The sequence below is a fragment of the Rhinichthys klamathensis genome, unplaced genomic scaffold (assembly GCF_029890125.1).
Source record: "Rhinichthys klamathensis goyatoka isolate OS25496 unplaced genomic scaffold, OSU_Roscu_1.1 h1tg000269l_1, whole genome shotgun sequence".
In the NCBI taxonomy this organism is placed as follows: Eukaryota; Metazoa; Chordata; class Actinopteri; order Cypriniformes; family Leuciscidae; genus Rhinichthys; species Rhinichthys klamathensis.
The window spans coordinates 1,774,914-1,798,022 of NW_026606789.1; the positions used below are offsets into that span (position 1 = coordinate 1,774,914).

Here is a 23,109-nt window from a genome sequence, read left to right on the forward strand (position 1 = left end):
TATGCGACGGCACTGCAGCGAACGACATGGAGTGAGTCTTATAACACCCAAAAACGACCTGCCTCCAGCACAACACAGACTCCAACACAAACTCCACATAAATATAAAAACAAAACAAAAATGTATCTGCTGAAGCTCGTCAGGGCCAAACGTGAATCGGATCGACTTAGGACGAAAACACGGATCAACATCGGCAGAGCGTTTGAATTATGGAGAGACCTCCGCTATTTTTATTGTGATAAATTACAAGTTTTCAGATATGCTGAAATAATGGTAAACTGTAATGAAATAGCAAGGTAAACTACAACATATATGAGACATGAAATGAATACAAAAGACTGTTCCAGGATAACAAAAAGTAGGTGCTTTAGGATGTTACTTTTATTTTATGTACTAGATCTACTGTCTAATGTCACTCATCCCACTACTATCATATTGTTTATAATACACATTTCCAGACACGTTCAGTACAGTAATGTTACTTCCTACGATCTTACTGTTACACTGAAATTGTTCAGTCTAGTTCACTAACCGTTTTCGTTATCATATTATACATTCACCTATTTTGACATTGCTGATTGTGAAAGATACACGAATAGTTAGTGAAATTCATTATGCTAGATAACACCACAAATGTAACGTTATCATGGTACGAGCATGGAGCATTAGTTCAACGTCAAGCTGATAAAAGTAGCCTATTATTGTAACGTTGCAGTGGGAGTTTACATGAGTTTCCAGCATGTTGTGTGATGCTTTCTCCGGTGTGTTGAAAGTCTCAGTGTGGCCGTACCATGAGTGCTCGCTCTTGTGTTCGAGCACGCGCAAGAGCACGAGCGCTCTTGTAAAAATTGGTTGCAATCTGAAACATCACCGATAGAGGCCGCTAAAAAATACATATAGCACCTTTAACTAATTATTGAATTTTTACTTTATAATGTCATGCTTACAATTTATATTATGCTTACAGTATATACGGGTCTTTATACACTAAAATGTACAGCTGCCTTTACATTCAGGGAAGTTTAAATTTACTGAAAATAATAATAGATGCACTGATTTGTGTACAGTATGTGACAGGACTTACCACAGGGGCCTTTGCGCATCACTTTGATGCGTCTCTGTGTATTGCACTGGGCCTTCTCCAGCTCACACTCATTGGAATAGGTGGAGGAGTCGGATCCGCACACCGGCGCCACCACAGACGTACATACAATCTTCTTACACACACATTCTCCTTTAGAGGGGTCAGCCGGGTCTCTTTCACACAACGCTCCAAATCCACACAGCTTCCCTCGGCAACCTACGGAGACAGAGACAAAGACATCAGAGTACAAATCAGAAAGCCACAATCATGTGACAACTGCAGAGCTCTGGAAGACTACAGTCATATGATGGCGGAACAAAAGACCCTTGTAAAAAACTCATGCAAACCAGTGCTCAGCATAAAAACTATTTTAGTTAACACATGACCTTTAGAGCTCCTGTCTGAAGAGACGTACAGCATTATAATACTTGTCTCAACACAAGCACTCTGCCAGAAAGACCTGGATCTTTATAGTTCATTCAAAATGAAAACTGACATAATTTAACATTCTAAACCTGCATGACTTCCTTTCTTATGTGGAACACAAAATGTAAGCTTTCAAAATGTCAAAAAAAGGACACAAAGGCCTCACAAATGTGGAATACCACTTGAGCAGTATATTCCAAGTCTTTTGAAGCCACCATTATTCACTAAAAGTATTGACGTTTCCCCAGTCAGATTCATGGGAGTTCATTAAAGAAGAAACAATGTCCAATTTGTAAATTTAATCAAATGAATCGTTTCCTGTTCATGAAACCAGTTTGAATGATTCATTCACAAATCAGACTGATTTTGGTTCTCGAGTTCAGTGAACAATGAAATACATTTTTGTGTCAGTTTCTGGCACAAAGCTTTTGTATTATTCCAGACGACTTGGAACACACAGCGTGAGTATTATGGACTACATTTCTAATATTTTTATAATGCTTCTGTGTTATTTTTGAAACCTGAAAGTGGCAGTCCTTCTTCATAGACCCTTTCACATTTCTGGTGGTTCGCAGAAGCCAAATTCGTAAAGTTGGGTAGATTCTATATGATTTTCAGTAAATGATCGAATTTCCATTTTTGGCTGAACTATGACTTAAAAGCTTCTGTCTAAGGATATGTACAGCATTACAGTTACTTTCAAATTCCAAATCAATGCAAGAACAGCCTCAAAACAAGCACGCTGCTGAGAAGACCTGACCGTTGATGAGTGATCTTTAAAAAAACACACTCTTTTTCTTATCACAGACTACCAGAACAGGTCCAGACAGGGTGGCATGACCGCTCCAGGATCTGTCTAGCTGTTCCTGATCACTGACTTCACTTCATACAAGAACACACAAACACACACACACACATACAACTTTTCTCTCCTTTCTCATATTGACAGGTAAGAATCTGTGTTAACTCCTCTGAGACTGTCTCGTTCTATTGCTTTCTTGTCTCACAACTGCCATCAAAACACAAACTTCCATAATTCCCTCAGGCAAGGCCCACTATGGCAAGAGTGTCAAAAACTGACTGACAGCCACCTGATGTATGCAATGGGCTTACCCCCCCCACCCCGCCCCCGTTTTTATCAGTGACCAGCGGCTACCTACACAGTCACACATGTGGAACATGTGGATGAGCGTGCACACGTGAGCTTGAGGCGTGTGGAGGGTTGCATTTGAACTCCGCTGTCAATCCGACATGCACACCTGCCCACTGGTGTCTCCTACACAGTGCTTGTCACCTCTGCGCCTGTTTGAGATTCACCGCAGCACTGTGGCGGACCGGCTCTTTGTTGATTCTGAGTAAATCAGGTCAAAACCAACAACTTGAGGACACAGTCATACAGACTCCGTGAAAGCCTGCGGATCTCAGTGGGATTGGCCTGCGAAGGACAGCACTTCCTGGAGGCGCACTCTTCAGTCGCGTGTCTAGAGACTAATTAAAGAGGCTGGTGTTATTCCTATTATCTTACACTGTATAAATTAATGTTCAGAAAAAAACAAAGAAAGAAACTGAAAAGAAAGATGCAGACGCTTAATACAAATTATTATTGATACATTTTTACTGGAAAAACATTTATTTTTTTAACAGTGTAAATGAACATACCACATAAGAGGTCAATGCTAGTATAGTGACTTATATGTATGAATGGCTGTGGACTGTGTGCTATGCACAGATAAATCAAGCGTTTAAACCTAGTGGCTGTTGAGCATTATCAATTATAGATGTAATAATAGAGTAGACCACCTGGATCTAGGGTCAGTGTCTGAACGGTCTGTGACTCTGAGCCCCAGAGAAACACACTATACTGCAGCACACAACCATGCTAAATAAAGACTGTGAGCGTGACAGGTCCTGAGTGTCGGAGCGATGCATATTCATGTCTCAATAATGCATGCATGTGAAACATCTACTAATGCTTTTGAAGGTGTGTGTGCACCCCCAAGTCCATTCCATCACTTTTCATTTCATATTTTCCATCACCGAGAATATAAAACAAAGAACGAGAAAGCTTTTCCACAGTGTGTGATTCTCAAGTGAGACAGACCACAGATTTTCATGCATATGTGTAGTTTATCAATCATTTATTCATTTCACATTCCGCATGACTTCACGTCAAGTGTTCGAACACCTGCGCCTCTGTTGAAATTCACATTAAGCACTCTTTTATTTGCAGCACACCAAACAAACAGCCAAAATCTACACAGATGCTCCATCCAGACATTTATACTCTGTCCTAACCAGAAACACCATACGGAAGTGAAAAAAGCTTTAATGTAAATTGTTTTTGTCCTAACTAGCTGTTTTGTCGATCTCCTGTTTTCTATTTTAAGCTAGCTAGAATCTCACTGGTCCAAAATACTACACCTCATTTTTTGGACCTGTGCATTTAACATTAAATAGAACATGATATTGGATAGCACCATGTATCAGTAACATATTGGTTATTGGCAAGATTTTAGAGACATTTAAATTCATTACATTTTTGGTCAATATTTAGAATATATATATATATATATATATATATATATATATATCAGGATGTATACATTTGCCATCATATTAAGTTTACTTAAATGTAATCTTTAGCAAATCTCTAAATGAATATCCATTTTCAACATTGTATATGATGTTGTGATACATAATTTCACTCGTATAGCATTTAAAATGATTGATTCTAGATTTCAGAGTTTTATTTTTTTAGAGAAAACAGTATAGAATTTGACCACCACCAGTTATTGGCTATAAGAATATATTCATCAGCTTATACGGCTAACAGGCAGAATTTGATTATAGAAGCATCTCTAGCTCTGAATGGCTGAAATTGTGGCAATTACGCATTAAGTAAAACTGCTAGTCCTTCAGCACATGTAGCTCATTATATATGCATTAGGTACCCATGTCTTTCGCAACCTGCGTTATGTGGAAGTGTGAGTTGAGTCTTCTTGTGGCTGCACATTTCTGCCATGATGTCAGCCTAGGCGTTTTGAGTTTCACGCTCATTTTCCATCCATGTGGTGCCACAGCCATGTTGCCATGACAACAGCCCTAGAATCAATGGGGAAAAGACGTCGGTTTTACAATGGGCCCATTCGCACATATACTGTAGATGTGCGTTAACTTGTACGGATGGAAGCTCAAGGCTTCAAATACAGTATATTGGTGCGTTCCAAATTGGATTTTATATGAATCAACTTTTATTTGAGTATGCATAGAGAATTTATAATTCTATCTAACGACTGTCCAACTAAATGCCTTTTCTGATTTAGATTCTGTGTTTTGATAAGTTGCATTAGTTGAGGAAGCTTCTTTATGTGACTGTTTTTCACCCTCATTATTGATTGTTTTTAGCTTAAAAGTGAGTCACTGGAATAATTTCATTTGAACAATATTAATGATAATGCAAAATGATGGTCCGGTGATGGTGCTGTGGGGGTACGTTAGACACACACAAAAAAAAAAGCAATACTAAAAAGATATCAAAACACATTATTTGGTCGCTAAATAAATGGCTGAGGAATAATGGCCTGTTTGTGTCAGTGAGGACACGTTCATCTCCTGGGAGACATCCATTTTCTGAGATATTATTATAAAAATCTCATTTATAGCAAGACCACCAGGGGTACGTGTGATACCTCTGTGCATGAGTAATGGAGAAACACTCTGGAGACCATGACCATTGACTCACAGTGAGACAAACACAGCATCAGTTTTGCTCTACAGAACTCTACAATAACTAAAACAGACTGAGAGAGACGAACAATCTGTGTCTGGTAGAATAAGCAGACTCCATTATAACGGGTTGTACGTAAATCCCAGAGGCTTCCTAACAGATCTCACAGTGTTTACTGTCTGATAAAGTTATCGACTAGTCTGCACAGCAGTTATAAACAGTTTCGACCTTACACACAGTGAATATCTGCTGGAACTCCAGTCAAGTAACTACTAAGGACTTAAGTTTTCTGCAATATATACTCCTCAGCTATTTTTTTAGATCATCTGTCTGTTTAAAATAATAATAAATAAATGAAACTACTAAAACAGCGTAAACAAACTTTTTTCCTGGTCTTTTGAACTGGTCTTACTGGACTCCTAACCTGTCCAAAGCCTGGTCTAATGGGTTTTCAAGACTGGTTAAGTTCTCCTATCATGCTCGTAACTGGTTTAAGCTGGTATAACTGATCTACCATCAACTGATCTAACTTCCAACAGGGCTCCCCTCCCGCCCTGTCCATTTTCTTCACTTTCACACTCTTTCTCCATGTCCTTCCATTTCATTATGTTTTATTAAAACTAAAATGAAGAGTTGGGGGAAAAAGAAAAACAAATATAAAACCTGGTGTTATTTTGTTTCTCTGTAGCTATAGATAGTACAGTGGGCAAGGGCAGGTCACGCCAAAGACACCCTCTATTTTCTCAATTTCCACATATAAAAGCCCAATCAATTCCTCTCCCTCTCTTTGCTCGATCCCGCCAGCTCGAGGCCTTGACCCCGGCTTAAACCTCGCTGAACTTATTTACCAGCGATGACTCTTGGTTAAAACTCTCCTACACATCACAGACAAAGGGCAAGGAACAGAGAGAAGAGCCAGAATGTAGAAGCACTGTACATGAAAAGAAGATACTCAGAAATGCGAGGGACTTTTACGAGGGACAGCCCAGTGGTCTAGCAAAGGCCACTGTGGTCCTGGACAGTTAAATCTATGATGAAAGAGCGGTCAGGGATATGGATGGAAGGCCCTGGGAGAGTGTTTTCCTTTTTCTTAAAGAATAAACAACCTTTGGAGGTTTGCACTGCAAAGGTTAGCAAGTAAACTAGATATTTACAATAAGAATCCTACAAACCTGCCCCTAAACAGCACATAAAAATAAAATAAACGGGTTAGTCACTCTAAATGTCAGTCAGTGGGTGGTTCTTAATGCAAAAACTAGCACTTCTCAAGTATTAAAAATGGAGACCTGAGAGTAGGACCTACTCTGTCAGAATTTCATCTCTGGCACAAAGGAAAGCACAGAGGAAAGCAGACAAGGAGTGAAATTATTACAACTTCCTGAAATATACATGAATAAGTCACCAGCGCCTGACAGCGACGCTACACAAGATTCTATTATTTAAAGCCGTCCGGAGCAAGTATGTTGAGGATGAGTGTGTCTTCCTCTCTCACTCTCTCTGAACACGCTTTTATGCACATCCACCTTTGCACTGTGTACACACATTCCCAGCGCTCCCTCTGATCTGCCCCTTAGTCCATCCACATTATTATGTGCTTTGGGGGAAAATGAAGAGTGAGAGTACATGTTTTCTGAAATTCAGTGAGACATTGCATTTGGTGAAGGGGGCGGGATCGAAAGTGTTCAATAATGGGAGCCCTCTGGGGGTCTATGGCATCTCTTCTGGACCAAATCCAAGCCATAGCCAGATGGCTTCATGCTACACCCGCAGGAACACCAAAACAGCTCCAGTATCTATACACAAATCTGCTAAATTACAGTACAACAGGGGGCGAATTCACTAAACATGGCATTGCAACACGCACGCAAGCACGCACACACACAGGGCCAGATGTACGTACATTTGCGAACACAGCGTTAATAGCGCCATGGCCAAGATGCAGAAAGCGCTTCATGTGAAACCGCAGTGTGCGTGTTATGTACCAAACCTGCAGTTCATCAGGTAATCAGCGCCTGTCCCCACCCACTATACCGTAAATTGCGCGTATTTAAACGCGCAATTGAATGGGCCTCCTCCTCTCACTGCTGATGCTATGACTCTATGAAATGATCCTGGTGCCAATAATTGTAATGTAGCGAGGAGTTTAACAACTGCTGGAATGGAATGTGAATGCTGAGTCGGAGATTCGATGTCATCTTTGATTTCTTCCAGTAACTGTAATATTGCGTAGCTGCTTAATCTGTAACGGTTAATGATTTCGTTTTCAATCAACTGAAAAAGTGTGATTCTTGTGGCAAAAATCTTTTCAGCTCGTCTCCTTAGCCTATGTCTTTGTCTTGCTCGGATTACTGCTGCCATTTTACCAGGAGGCATATGCCAGGAAACCCGCTTCCTAAGTTACACCTGCTTTTAAGAGGCGGAGAATTTTCAGCGCAAAATAGAGGATCGCTTTCACCGGCTTTTTCTGTACATAACGCGTAATACATAATTAGGTGCAGTTTACGCTTCCCCTCCCATCTCTTTATGTGACACTCCCACTTTCCTCTTGACAATCCCATGAATGCATATGCATGACACGAAAAGCGCATTTTGCCATTTTCAGTTCCCGCGACAGGCAGTCTGCACTTTCATCTCGGTGCGTCCCGTTCGTACATACCTCGCCATGGTTTTATCCGCACTTTTCGAAACAAATACGCCTGAAGTGGGCGCAAAAGCGTTAGTACATCTGGCCCACAGTGTGTGAATAACAAACAATTAAGTGTTTTTATTTGACTAACCACCAGCAATCCAATTTAACAACTTGTTAATGCACTGAAATAGCGATGTGCAATTAACATTTCACTATTACAGCCAGCAGAAAACAGAATTTCATTTAATTTCATTTGCTTGTGTACATTTTCAGTTGATCATGGCTGCAGTAATTCATTAAAATGATAATCAAACTAGTGACGAAACAATATCAATTCTGGATGAAAATGACAAGGCCACTAATAATTTTTTGATGTTATGGCCAATAATGATTGACAGTAAAATTGTATACCGGTACTATTGTGTATAAAAACAAACAAACAAATACAATTTTAAATGCTCATTTATAACAGAAATTATGAACAGAAAATTAAACAAATTCTGTTGAAAAGAAGGCTAACCCCCCCCCCACACACACACACTCCCTGCCCCAATGAACAGAAATAATGAAAATTATGATTTTTTTTATGATCTGATAAAGATTACATTTAAATGGATAGTTCGTAAAAAAAAAAAATTACTCGGAGTGACTGTTTTGATGTGGACCCGAGCGTTATTGCCGTGTTGTTGCCTAAACAAACCGAACTAAGGGAGAAATCGCACCAGGTTCCGAAACAAATGCTCCAAACGAGCCAGGTGTGAAAATGCCCTCAGGTTTTTGGATCACAGTGATAGAACAATACAGTACAGTCCCAGGAAAGTATGCTAGATCGTGGTGGACTGTAGCATCCTCCACAACTTAGCACTCCGATCTGATCTGAAAGATGAGAAACTGCATAAAATCCTTTAGTTATTTCTGGCACTTCAACAAAGCAGACTGTGTGTGCAAATGAATCATTGGGCACAATTAATACTTAGTAAATAGTTTTCCAATATATTTAGCCAATCCAAATGGGTCCCCCCACCCCCCACAGACTATGCCAATCGTCATCAACTTCAAATCCTGCCATTGTATAATTGTTTTCTTTTTTCAGTTTGATTCAAATGCTTCCAATTTTAGTTCCTGATTGAGGAAAACTGGTCATTTACGATATTGGATTGCTTCAACTAGAATTTATCATGTGCCAGTCTACGTGCAATTTATTCCTGAAACCACCACATGTCATCAGCGTAATTTAGATAAACAGAGCTTGGCCATAACCACGCCCTCATGTCACAGTGGAGGTCAGCAGCTGTGGTCTGTTGGAGGGGGTGTTTGGGCTAACAGCAGGGTCAGCCAGTGCCCATTTATGCCAGCCAGACAGAGAGTCGCTCAGCCCGCCAACCCCAACCTTCTCCATCTCCTGCAACACCCTGATCAATAACCTCGCTGCCGATCAATACCTCCACAAATCACTTCATTTTCTCTTTTTCTTTCTATCGCACTTACAGCTGGCCGAGGCAGGGGAGAAAGAAAGTGAGAAAGTAAATGAGCAGGCTGCCTGGATAAAATGTGACCTGCCCTCCCAACCAAAGAACAAGTAAGTGCAAAATAAAACCCATTAAAAGCCACCCAGTATTTCACAATAAGAGAGCTCGTTTTAGCCGCTGTCATTGTTTTTCCTTTTTTATTCCCCCTTCTCCCTCTTCCTTTCTTACTTAATAACTCTAAAAGGTAAGTGCAGAATACGATCGGGCTATTTTCCTGAAATCAAAGTAAACCGCATTGTGCATCCATCAAATGCAGCCTGTCTTCTGTGTAGCGTCCTATAAGGACAAAAATTCAAAACATGGTAACTCTCCAGAGTTAGAAAAGAAAAAACCCAACGGTCAAGAGTTTTGCCCTGTAAAAACAAGAACAAAATGAATCATCATCAAAGTCCCCTCTGGCTTTTAAGCTCTCTCCTTTTTATTATTGCCCTGCGAGTTTGTTATTGTGTCGTTGTACAGGTAATCTAGCCTTCAAAAGTCAACCAATGAAGAGCAGAGAAAACTATTCTGCATTTCCTTTCTGAGGCTTTTTGATTTTCCAATGAGTCTGGTTCACAGGCTTTCAAGAGATTCACCCCAACTCTTTGTGCAGTCAATGCATTTTCATGTAATTATAGATGATAGAACAGAAGTCTGCACTCTTTACAAAAAAACAATGAGGCAATGAAAACCAGAAAAAAGCATGTTAGAAACTGTAACATATACCTTGCCGCTTACCGCTAAAGCATTTTCGGCATGTGCTAATTAAATTGCATTCCTCTCCAATTAGCTGAATTCTTCCCATCAAAAGACAACCGCATGATGAGGCCTAAACGCTGTGTGATTTATGATGCCGAAATAGTAACATGCCATTATTTGTGCTTGCATCGATAAAGCTGCTGTTCGTGAGTTTGGAGTCAGCTGGAGTCATTAATACATCCGAAAACCATCAGATCAGGAGAAGGTGGGGGAAGTGTCCACTATTCCTTGTTCCTTGCATATTTCAAAGCGTTAATATAATCCTCTTCCGCCTCCCTATGTGACCTTCCTCTCCTTGAATGTCCCTGCATATCCCGCTTTTATTGGGGCCTTCCGATTGGGATTTGCCAGAAGAAGGGGGATTTAGCTAATGATATCATTAAAAAAGAGTGTCTGTGATGTGAAAATGTGGGAGAGAAGTTACGATCTGAGCGACAGTCAGCAAAAGAAAGGGAGCGAGGATGACAAACAAGACCATCAGGCGAAGGCCAGAGCATCATGAGCTCCAGATCAGAGCTCAGCTCTGTCTTTGATGCAGACCGTCCCAGTAGGGCATACTAAAGCCAATTACCATGGTGAAGAAACGCTGCCCGTGTAGTGTCCACCCTTTAGTGAAGGCTACTCCAACCCATCTCCTAAACCCAACCCTTCAGTAGCTCTTGGCAGCATGTTACCGCACTGTCCATGGCTCGGTGGCAGCTGCGAATGGTGCTGTCTCAATTCCCTGACAGGTTTCCATCATGTAGTGAACAGATGGAGTTGTACACCCCCATCACACCAGTAACACTAGCAATTCTCTCTCCTCTATTTGTGAGAGAGAGTGAGACTGAGAGAAAGAAAGAGGAAAGAAGGCTAACACCCACCCCAAGATCTGACCTTGCTTTAAAAAGCCTCTTTCCTCTCCTTTTCACTCAACATATGCGCTTCCACTGCAACCGAAGCCATGGATTTACTCGCAAACACTATTACAAGGCTTCTCCCATCTTTCACGGTCACCAACGAGGAAGATACTGCATCTGTTAAAGGGATAGTTCACCCAAACATGAAAATTATATCATCATTTACTCACTCTTATGTCGTTCCAAACCTGTGTGACATTTTTTTTCTGTGGAACACAAAAGAAGACTCATTGGGGTCCAGTGTTGTTTTGAACTCTACTGGCTTTCATTACATAGATAAAAACAGTTAAAACTTTCTTCAAAATATCTTCTTTTGTATTCAGCAGTAGAAAAGAAAGCTTTGGTACGACATGAGTGTGAGTAAATGGAGTGGAAAACGAAAGAGACCGGCTGAGGTCTTAAGCGCCCTAGCTTTCGAAAGAAACCCAATGGAGAGTTCTCCAGAAGATTGACTTGAATTGTTTGGTGGTGGAATGGACAGGTGGAGATTGACATGGTCTCGAGGGTCTCTGTAGAATCAATGTTGGCTCTTGTAACATGTACTGACGCTTCAAACCACCCAGCATAATGTCGGCCCCTGGGCCCCCATCACTCACCCTAAAACACAGTCTACTGAGTGGGTTTTATATCATGAAATTCTCCCCTACTTTCACTTGTTTAAAGAGGCCAAGAGGACCATGACTACATGAGGATTTACGCTAGTCCTGAAATAGATCCAACAGGAAGGAACAAATCTTGCATTGGGCTGAAACGAATGCCAAAGCCATTGCAGACTTCATTGTCCATAGTTCAGTAGTGCAACTGACTTTCCCAAGAGCTCAGGCATTAGTGTAATGGCATGATCAGACACTGGAACAGGTAACAGGCACTCGGTTTTCACCGTAATCCAGCCTCAACAATAAAACAACCTTTGCTGGACAACTACCAAAGGCACTTTACACATGAAAGCTTTCTGCAAGCAAGTCATTGTCCCTCAAAGTACAAGGAATACTGACAATGGCCTTAACTTTTACCACATATATATCTATGTTAGAGGTTTACAACCTTGTGGTTATGACCCCACCTGGTCGTACTGATCTTCTACTTTTTTATGACTACTGAAATACTGGAACAAGTAATTCTAGGACTTATTTATAGCACAATTTACCAGTGGTGTCCAATCAGGGGGCCTCAGCAAATTTATGCAAGATTACTTACAATAATTTATAATATTAATAATATAACTTATAATTAATTATACCATTGTAATTAATTCATAATTGTGATATTTATTTTAAAATATTTCAAAATAATGTAAAAATTAATTACTAAAACTAATTAATTACTGTACCTAAAAATAATTGTAATTAAAAATGCTAAACAATAAAAAACTAAAATAAAATAAAATAGCTCACTTGAAGTAATATCTTATTTCTTATTTTAAATGATACTCCCATTGCCATGGATAATGGTGGCCTTGGATTCAAAAAGGTTGAGAAACACAGGAATTCAGCACTTTTACAGCAAGACCAAATAATGATCCAAATGTCATACTTTTACTAAGCCCAGTCTTTCCATTAGAGAGGGTGAGTGCCAATGACATTATTTGTTATTGTTCTTGTTATGGAGGAAATAACCATAAAATGATATAGTAGTAAAATGAAAAAGTAGTGCTACTCTTATAAACGTAATTTGTAGGTCTCATTTTAATTTGTAGTGTAATTTGGCCTGTAAGATCCACTAAATTCTGTGATGTGTGGGGTCGCAAGAATTTTGGAACCTAAAAAATGGGTTGCAGACCAAAAAAGGTTGCGATCACCTAATCTAGTTTAACTACAACACAGCCGTGGTGAAGTGTTTACTCCCTTTAGAATGAAGCCTTTACTCCCATTCTTTCTTTCACTTGATTCTACTTCAGGAGTAACAATCAGACTGATGGCCAAGAACACAAGGCTTGACACAATTGGAAAGTAATTATACACAAAGAGCCAATTTTCAAAATATCTCCCCTTTCCCCCAACTCTCACTCTCGGTTTCATCTCTTTTCTTCTTGCCTGTATAAAACTGCTCTCCTCTCTGATTTGCAGCATGTGTAGTGAAGGATGACAGATAGGATTGTGCTCTGAGTCAGAATAAAATCCTGGCGGATATCTCTTCCTCATGCCCCCACCTCTCCCCAATGGCATGATGAAGTAATTATGCAAAATTAAATATATCCCTGGTTGATTAGGGTGGCACATTAAGGCAAGTTACCAGTAGGGATAATGTCGAATCGAATTGGGTACAAAAATATCCTCTGTGAGCAGTCCCACAAAGGCTGACTCAAAAGCATAGAGAATTAATGGCATTTTTAGGCAGCAAATGTCACATATTCAAGAATTTGATGTGATCTGCATTAAGTGCACTTGAACTGAATGAATTACCCTTTTTTCACTGATTGATGGGACTAGCAGTCAGGTAAAGCGAATGGCCATTCAGCAATTGCTTGTGATAGATGCTAATGTTGAAATAGATGAAAGTGCCCTGAATGTGGGGACCTCTCAAATTTGAGCATTTTAAATGATGAATGGCTCCATGTGGCAGAAAAATGCTATCAAGGATATCAGTTGTTATCTAATAAATTCGAACAATTAACTATCATTCACCATCTTGAAAGAATATTACTTAAGCCATATCACACAAGCAAAAGTGCTGTTAAACTAAATATCACGGCTGCTGCCAACAGCAGAGGCTGATCTCAGCCATGCTGATATTTACAACACCAGCACTACATACTACACACATTCATACTATATAGAACATACTTTTTGTAGCGCCCGTGAAGTAATTACTTATTCAGAATAAGTACCTACTCAAGAGAGTGTGCGATTTCGGACACAGCCATAGTGTCCTGTGCCAGTTTGTCATCTAATGTTCCCGTCATGTGTTGCCTTGCCTGCTCAGTCCAGCTGCCGGTTGTGTTTTCCCCCCTTGCGGTAGTTTTTGTTCGATTTGTTTTATTTTATTATTAAATAAAAAGCCTACAACTCTGCATTGAGTCATCGCCTCTTCCCTTCACCTACACCCTGACAATATACACACAAACACATTTTTTAAATGAAAAAATATTGCAATATTTTAATTAACAAAAAAGAATGAGCCAAAAAAAAACAAAAAAAAAACGGTTATTGTTTTCCGCAATGCCTGAATCCAGGTGTGATTTGGTATAATTATCTCCTCCACATTCTCAAAGTCAAACAGACAAACACAGCCTCTTTTCCTTCTAGATTGAGGTCATTTTCTCCATACGTCTCTCTCTAAAGCAGATCATATTTCTCTCTCCCTCCCCCGCACTGCTGTTGGTAGCATGTTGACACTTATTAAAGCTGAATGAGGCGGCATGTGGTTGAGGCGGGTTTGAATGGAGAGACAAGGTGAGAGGAGACACACCTCTATGAGGCCCTAGAACTTCGCACAGGGGTCGAGGGTGACGCAAAAGGGCCACGAGAGGGCCAAAGCCAGACAAATAAAAGGTCAGAATAAATGTTGCATGAGCGGTTTGGTGCTGAGGTTGCCATGCCGACCGGTCTGGGTCCTTCCTGGCTCCAGCTGGGCCTCATCTGTAAGCTGACTCGATGGATTGGAGACACCCAGACAGAACATTCATATTCATCTGCCTCACATTTGCGTTTATCATAAAATACAGCTCTAAACTAAAACAATTACACATACTTTTGCCAACAGCAGGTGGGAGCGAGTTAAATTAGCAAGCGAGCACCAGTGTGTGAAGTCAAATGACTTCGGAATTAAATGAAATCGCGTCTGCTAGGTAGTATTCATGCTGAGTATGCAAGCACGCATTGTATTTGATCCACAGACATCGTCTGAGGTCACTATTGAAACATAATTGCATTTTCTGGCATTAGCTTAAAAGCGCTACTCATTCTGTTGTTAAGGGCTAAGCACATATAGCCACTTGCATTGATCTTTTCCCACAAATCTCTTCCCGAGACTGACTTAGACTACTGCTTCTAAATACAATGTGTCTCGGATGTCAATACATTGATCTGAAAGTCAATGCAGGTATTTATTACATTTTACCAATCTAAAGCCAAAATCAATAACGTAAATGCTTAAGTCTAGAAACGGTAACGACGATCGAGAGCTAGGAATACAGAGATCTCGTAGCTGAACAGCACACGACAAGTCTCGCAGCAGACGGTAAGGAAGATGACATCCATTCGTGCTCCAGCTGATGGCAGAATGCTAACAACATGCTAATGCAGTCAACAGTCCTGCACACAGTGGCATGGAAAGCATGCATTGCAGAATCTGAGGGGAGTTTGTAGACTGAGCTGTTGGTGTACAATCAAACATTGATAACTATCAAAATCAGCTCAAAATAAATCCTATTTTTAAATGCTTAACAACACAAGAAAAACATGTTTACATTTTTGTTTCACTTACAGTTTAAGCAGATAACACAGACTATTATTATAATCAGACTAATCCGGAATGTAAACACATTTAAGGCACATTCACACCAAGAACAAAAACTATAACAAAAAAATTATATTAGTGTCCAAACAATAAAGTTCTGTTTATTAAAAAGCGTGCTCTGCAGTTATGTTATCTGCCGCTTTAAATGCTTGTGGTCTTTAAAGTCGGTGGATTCTGATTGGCTGTCGATGATTTTATTGTTCAACAGCTAGAACAAATATGTAATTAAAGAGATTCCAACAATATACTTTGTGCCGTTATAGTTGGTTGTAGTGGGGACTTCCTTATTTTCATAGAATTAGAACGATTATAACCTTATAGTTATAGTTATTGTTCTTGGTGTGAATTATCCTTTAGCAATTAGCCGCCAGTTTCTCAACAAAAATCTAGTGTCACTGGTTACCAGTGTAATATGGCAGCAGAAATCACCCGTTTACCTCCCGTAGGTTTATTTGAGAGGTTAATGGCACACTTAGAAAAGAAAAAAAAGTGACAGAATGAAGCAATGCTAAGAGTTCAAGACCACCGGATAACTTCTGAGGGAAAAGGCTCTGGTCTTGTGTGAACAACAATGCTAACTGTAATCTAATGTGATTCAAGAGAACTGGGGGGAAAAGTGAATATTCAATATGTGAGCGTTCACAGAGTGGCTTTATTCAAACCAGATTATTACTAATCACATTTTAAATCTTTTTCATGTGAATACAGATTGTGAAACACACTACCTGACTGGTCGGACAGTCATCCAATTAGCCGATCTGTGAGGTTTACCATGTACAGTAATTGTATAAGCATGCACTATGCTTAGCTTCTCTAGATGGGTAGCACACTAAAAACCCAACATGGCTGTAAAACCGAAATCCCGATATGGCTTAGTGCAATTATCGAATCGCCAAGACTGATTTAATTAGATAAATAAATGTTCTGCTGCGTTCTTACACACGATATGCATTGTTCTTTTGTTCTTACAAGCGAGCAGCTCATGATCCGCCAGTGTTTGCAGTGTCTCAGAGAGGCTTGGTTTTCAGTAAATGCTTCTCCAAACTAACTCATTTCTGCATCTGCTCTGAATTTGGGTCGCTTATAACGTGTATTTGGGAACACAAACTGAACCGCATCTTCCCATACTTATAATAAGAAAGTGCTTATAAACCGGCTGTTGTAAACAAAAGTGAAGCTTTAAGGGATTCTAGCTGTTTTCGGTCAAAAAATTAGCTTCATGTTTTGAAATTTGAAAATGAAGAAATTAAGACATTGTAATTTTGCAGATATTCTGTAAAATAAAATTATTATTGTTAGTATTATTATTAATATTTAATACTTGTTTTATTGTAAAGTGAAATTTTACAACATTGATATTTCTTATTTAGTAATATTAATAATAATAATAATTATTAATAGTAATATGATAACTAATAATATATGATAATTAAATATTAAATCTAATAATTATTATAGTCATACTGATATCTAATCACAAACAAATTCAACTTCAATTTATTGTATGGACAAAAAAAATCTTCTTTTGTGTTCTGCACAAGAAATAAAGTCATACAAGTTTGAAACAACAGGACATTGATTAAATGATTTTTCATTTTTGGGTGAACTATCCCTTTAAGAAATGCGTCAGATTAGGCTTTGCTGAATGCAAAACTAGCCTAATTAATTATTCGCAACTTATTTCTAAGACAGATTAGTCATCTAGGCAACCTAGCAACTAATCAATTTTGAAAACATATCACTTTGCAGATTCATACACTGAAAACAGGAACAGGAGAGCCACATGCTCTCAGAACAAAATAAATGATATTAACTGCAGAACGCATCATCTGATTCATCTGTCACTAATTAAATGGGTAAACAGATGGAGTGTTTTCAGGAAACAGACATAAAAAGCTTTTAGAAGAAGCCGGACAATCTGATCAGAGCTGCACTCAGGTGTGACAGCACACACACACACACATGAGACTTGCAAGGTCTGACAAATCCCAAAATAAGTTACTACAAAAACATGTCAGACAAAATAGCTTCTACGTTTGAACTTGCACGTTAGCGAAATGAGTTCCTCATGTGGCACTGCCTAGAGTACAGATCTACAGTGACTCTCACTTATTTTCCCCTTCCCTCTCTCCGTCAGTGCATTACCTCATCTTTTAATTATTCATCCTAACACACATACACACGCCCAATCAGCCTCACTGAAATCTTCCTCAAGTCTGGGCGTCAATAATGAATATCTTAACCACATCTAAAAATAGTCTTGATCGACACCGGAAAAAAGCTTCCGCTGCTCATCAAACGAAAAAACAGACATTTTATGCTTGCATTCAAAGTCTATGCCAAACCAAAGAGGTCTAAAATAAAAAATCTGTTCTTTTCCTCAACACAAAAACTTAATAATCGAGTAAAACAGACACGCACAGTTGACGGTTATACCCTGGTGACTGATATGATGCTGGCAGGCACTACGTCGCTTATTAAAAAGGTGGCACTTCCTGTTTTGCCGGTAGTCACCTGGGGTAGGGGAGCATATGGCGACTCTAACACATAATCTCCTTTTCTGGGAGGCTTCCACATGCAACACAAGCACCCCCTCCTTCAGTTCAACCCCCTCCCGATGATGTCATCGAAAGCCAGACGCCTCCGCTATCATTCCGTCTCGTATGCATGAGCAGAGATTTTTTGGCTTATGGGAAAAAGTGCAGCAAGAGGGGCCAAGAGCAGCGAATACTTGACTTCAATTTCGGCATTGAGCAAAGCAGTCTAAACTCAGGGTGGCACGGGTGATCCGATATAGCAGCAGGTTGTTAGGCAACCCATCAAAAACTGTTATTTCTTTGAGGACGGAGGCCTCAATCGCGAGTATCTGAGAGCGTACTGCATGTTTTCGGCAGGACGCTGTGGTATGGAACTAAGGCTGTAAACTAGAAGGCACCATGTGATGTGAAACAGACCTCATATCTCCAGATCTACTATCTTCAACTGAGACCTGCACGGCCAATATCGCAACAGGCCAGGGCCAAACTAGCCATATCTGCTTCCACGCACTGCCTTTTTCCTTTCCAGCTGTCTGAAGGTGGCGGTTTCTCTTCTGTGATGGATAAGACTGCAGTGTTTCCAGGTGCTGCTGTCTGACTGGAAAATAGATCTGCACTGACCCCTCAAATTCATTTCTGAGAATATTTTGTAATCTTATAAAAAAAAAATGAAGAACTATGCAGCAGAGAGAACTTTACAGGGTAACCGCAAAGACAGTATAATGGATCACAGGAGATTGAGTTCACTCGCGCCTTTCTGTTCAGCTGGAGACAAAATAGAGAAAAACTTCACAAACAACAGCCATTGTACTGAAAATTATCCATAACTGATTATGATTACTTGAGCTCTCAGATCTGCGCAATTACACCGCATAAAGGAGTATGGATTGTCATGCGAGCTTTGAAAAAAAGACCGGCAATGCTTTATGAGTTTCTAGTCACACAAGAATAGATGCACAAATGGTACTTTAAAGAATAGAATAGGTACCTCTTTAGAGAAAATCATTGAAATTCATTCTGAAATATTCAACACAGTGTGAAATATTATGTTTAATGCAGTGGAAATAAAATACCAACAATTAAGCCTTTCTGAAATGGTCTGCATAAACTACTGTTAAAAATATGTTATCAACGGATGGGCTGAATGCTGACAAGAGCTAACTTTAGAGGTCAATTTTGCCAAAAATGAACAAAAACATTTGATCATTTACTCACCCTCATGTCGTTCCAAACCTGTCTGATTTGAAGTTTTACAGTGTCTGTTCCCCATTCACTTACATTATGTGGGAAAGAGCCCCTGGGACATTCTGCCTAATATCATTTGTTCCATGAAAAAAAAAAAATTCATACAGGTTTGAAACGACATGAGGGTGAGTAAATGATGACAAAATGTATTTTTTTTCAGTAAAATGGTGCTCGATATAAATTTCTTTTTGACACTGGGAACCTTTTGTCCTACTCCTTTTCATTGTATGGAAAAGAGCAGTGTGAACATTCTGCTTAAAATCATATGGATTGTAACATTATGAGAGTGTAGATGACAGTACATACTTTTGCAATTCTGCTAAATTTAACTTGCATTTGAAGTTTGAAGACACTGGATTTATTTGACAGTGAGAAGTGCAATCTTCCCAAATAAGCCTTTCTATAAAGTGCGCCACTAGACTGCAATGTGACTTCTGATCACGGCGACCCTGAAATTTTGACAACCAAACTGGAGCACTGACAGCTTGGAGAGTGCAGTGAGTTGCTGCAGGGATTTCTGCTGCACGTCCAGACGCGCTCTCACCTTAGCTGGGCTCCATCCAGAGCCTCTTCCTCAGGCATCAATGGCAGACACCTCAATCTCATCCAGCCGAGCCTACGGCAGACTCACCAAATAGCAAAGCAGAAGACAGGCAGATAGAAAGGGAGATGTATGCAGCACTTGCAAAGAGGACTATGAGTGAGATGGTTAAGAAACAGACGCAAGCAGTGCATGAAGAGAAATGCAAATGACATCTGCACGCTTTCGCATGTTGTGATAAGATGCAGCATCTGAAACGGCTCTCCTGCTGGCATCTCCCCACGATTCAAAGTGTGACTGAAATATTGATACAAATCTAATGATGAGGTTTCTATCACTGAGATGCCTAACTAGCTCTTCTTAAAAGCAGCTTGAAAATACAAGAACATTCTTCTTACAATACATTATGGTTTAGCATGAGTATTTCCTCATGGCAGGTAGTGCTGGGCGATATGACCAAAAATGTATATCACGGTATTTTTCTAAATTATACCGGTTTCACGGTATATGATGGTATTGTTATTTTATGACTGGGTGTAAACCACATTTTCTACTGATTGAGAGAGGAAATACTGCAGTAGATTGACTTAGAATGCCCTATTTTACTGTCATGAGTGAATATTGTAGAAAAATTCCACACTAGTGTTAATTCAGGTTTGCAAGGCCCCACAAAATGATGCTGTTTACAAAGAGGTGCCAGCAGGAGGCGCTTTAGGAGCGGCATAAATAGCGGTTTACCCGGTAATGGCTGTAAACAAACCAGTGCAGTGCTCATAAACGCTGCTTTATCAGGAAAGATAAAGAAAGATTCAATGAAAATAACATCGAAACTTTTCTAAAGACAATAGGTTCCCTTCAAAGATACATTCATATAAAAACACTGCGTTTTGACTATTAAACGTGCAGTGCTCAACTTATTCAACGATGTCAAAGCCTTTTGGAAAATATATTTGTGGCGGGCAGTGTTGATATTGTGAACCAATGTATGGGAAACACTGTAATATAATTTAACAGGTGTGGAAATTGCAAGAGACAACTTCTCACTTTTAGCACACGAATGCGCGTGCCATTTATTTATAGAACGTAAACACAAGAAGCAAATGGCGCTGACAAGCGTCCCACGTGAGCACGCATTCAGAGCATTTAAAGGGACCGCGATCCCTGAACAGTCATGAAGAACAAAGTGCTGCGTTTACAACCAACAGTGTCTAGAACTACGCTTGACAACAAAGGTGAATTATGTATCTCACATTCACTACACACGTCCGCCCAGAATTCACCGTATCAGAAAAAGAACCAAACAGTCAACGGGGAGGTGGGTGTATCAACCGGCCACAACGGCTGCGCTGTGCTGGAGGTTGAGGAGACCCCACTGCAACCTGTGTCCCGTCATGACACGGGTGTGGGGCATGGAGTGTGGGAGGCTTGGGAGGGAGGGGAGCAAGGGGTGGGGGCAGAGCAGGAGGCCGTCCGCGTCGTGGGGGCTGAGCCAGGTCAATAGGCCTGGCTATGTCCAAGTGAGCCGGTTTAAGGCGGTCAATGGAGAGTCGCTCTGGTTTGCCGGACAAATGTTTGTCCCCCGTCTCCAGAACCCGGAATGGGCCCTCGTAGGGCGGGCGTAGCGGTCCCCTGTGGGCATCGTGGCGAATGAAAACATAGTCAGGCGTCTGAAGACCAGCGGGGATGTGCGATTGAGGGAGGCCGTGTCAGGAACTAGGGACAGGTGCGAAAAGCCTCGCATTGTCCAGTAGAGTAGACCGCTGGAGAGTAGCAGACCAGGGAACCGTGGGGCTAGGGACAAAATCCCCTGGCACCCGCAGCGGCTGTCCATAAACAAGCTCCGCGGATGAGGACTGAAGGTCCTCCTTTGGCGCAGTCCTGATGCCCAGCATCACCCACGGGAGCTTGTCAACCCAGTTGCTGTCTTTGAGGCTGGCACGCAGGACAGCCTTCATCGACCTATGAAAACGTTCACAGAGTCCGTTAGCCTGCGGATGATATGCGGTCGTTTGGTGGAGTTTCACTCCGAGGCTCTGAGCGACTCGGTCAGAGGATATGTCCGAAGGGGTGCCGAAACGGGCAACCCAGGTGCCAACAAATGCCCGTGTCATCTCGACGGACGCCACTGACGTCAGTGGCACAGCCTCAGGCCAGCGGGTGGTCCTGTCAACCATGGTTAACAGATATGTGAAACCGTGAGAGGAGGGCAGAGGACGGACCAGGTCCACGTTTACATGGGAAAGACTCTAATGGGGCTTTAGTGTGGCGGTGTACTTTGGCCCACTGGCACTCAACACAGGTGTTAGCCTAGTCCCTAACATCCTTCTTGAGGCCGTGCCAAACAAACTTTGCTGCAACCAGTCTCTGTGACGCTTTTGAACCTGGGTGGGAGAGACCATGGATGGCATCAAAAACTTGTCGTCTCCATCCCGAGGGAACGACCGGCCGAGGACTACCTGAGGAGATGTCACACAGGAGCGTGGTGCCGGCATCAACAAAAACCACGTCCTCGATCTGCAGCCCTGTAATCGAGGTCTTCAGTAGTTGCACGTCCGAGTCTGTGGACTGAGTCGCCGCCATGCTGTCGTAATCCAAACCAAGATGGACTGCCCCTGCCACAGCCCGTGATAGGCAGTCCGCCACGCGGTTGTTCTTACCGGCAACGTGCTACAAGTCCGTGGTGAACTCTGAAATGTAGGACAGATGCCGTTGCTGGCGGGCGGACCACGGCTCAGCCACCTTGGCCATGGCAAAAGTTAGTGGCTTGTGGTCCACAAAAGCAGTGAAGTGTCGGCCTTCCAGCATTGAACGAAAGTGTCTAATGGCGAGGTAGAGACCCAGCAGCTCCCGATCGAAAGTGCTGTACTTCCGCTCACAGGGGCGCAGCTGACGGCTAAAGAAAGCCAGCGGCTGCCAGGCCCCGCCTACCCACTGCTCGTAGACAGCACCGACGGCGTAGTCCGAGGTGATGGCGATGGGGGCTGTAGGAGAAGGATGTGCCAGCATGGTGGCGTTCGCTAGGGTGGCCTTAGTGGCAGCAAAAGCCTTGTCCCTGCCATCAGTCCAGTCCACATCTTGCTTGGGTTTACCTTTCAAGGCCTCGTGCAAGGGCCGTATGAGCTGAGCAGCTCGAGGGATGAAGCGGTGGTAAAAATTCACCATGCCAAGGAACTCCTGCAGGGATTTGACAGTGAGCGGGCATGGGAACTGTGTGACTGCCTCCACCTTTGATGGGAGAGGGACTGCCCCATCCTTATTGACTCTGTGTCCCAGGAAGTCGATGGTGGAGAGACCAA

At 41.3% G+C, this 23,109-nt stretch overlaps 1 protein-coding gene across 14 annotated transcripts in view; it reads right to left on the reverse strand.

Annotated features, from left to right (window-relative positions):
- Positions 1-23,109, reverse strand: part of agrn (agrin) — a 244,172-nt gene that overhangs the window by 101,345 nt on the left and 119,718 nt on the right. For all 14 annotated transcript variants that reach the window (XM_056268101.1, XM_056268104.1, XM_056268113.1 and 11 more), the window contains one exon: positions 1,085-1,300. In XM_056268101.1, coding sequence (XP_056124076.1) covers positions 1,085-1,300 — 216 coding nt within the window. The remainder of the gene's footprint in view (positions 1-1,084; positions 1,301-23,109) is intronic.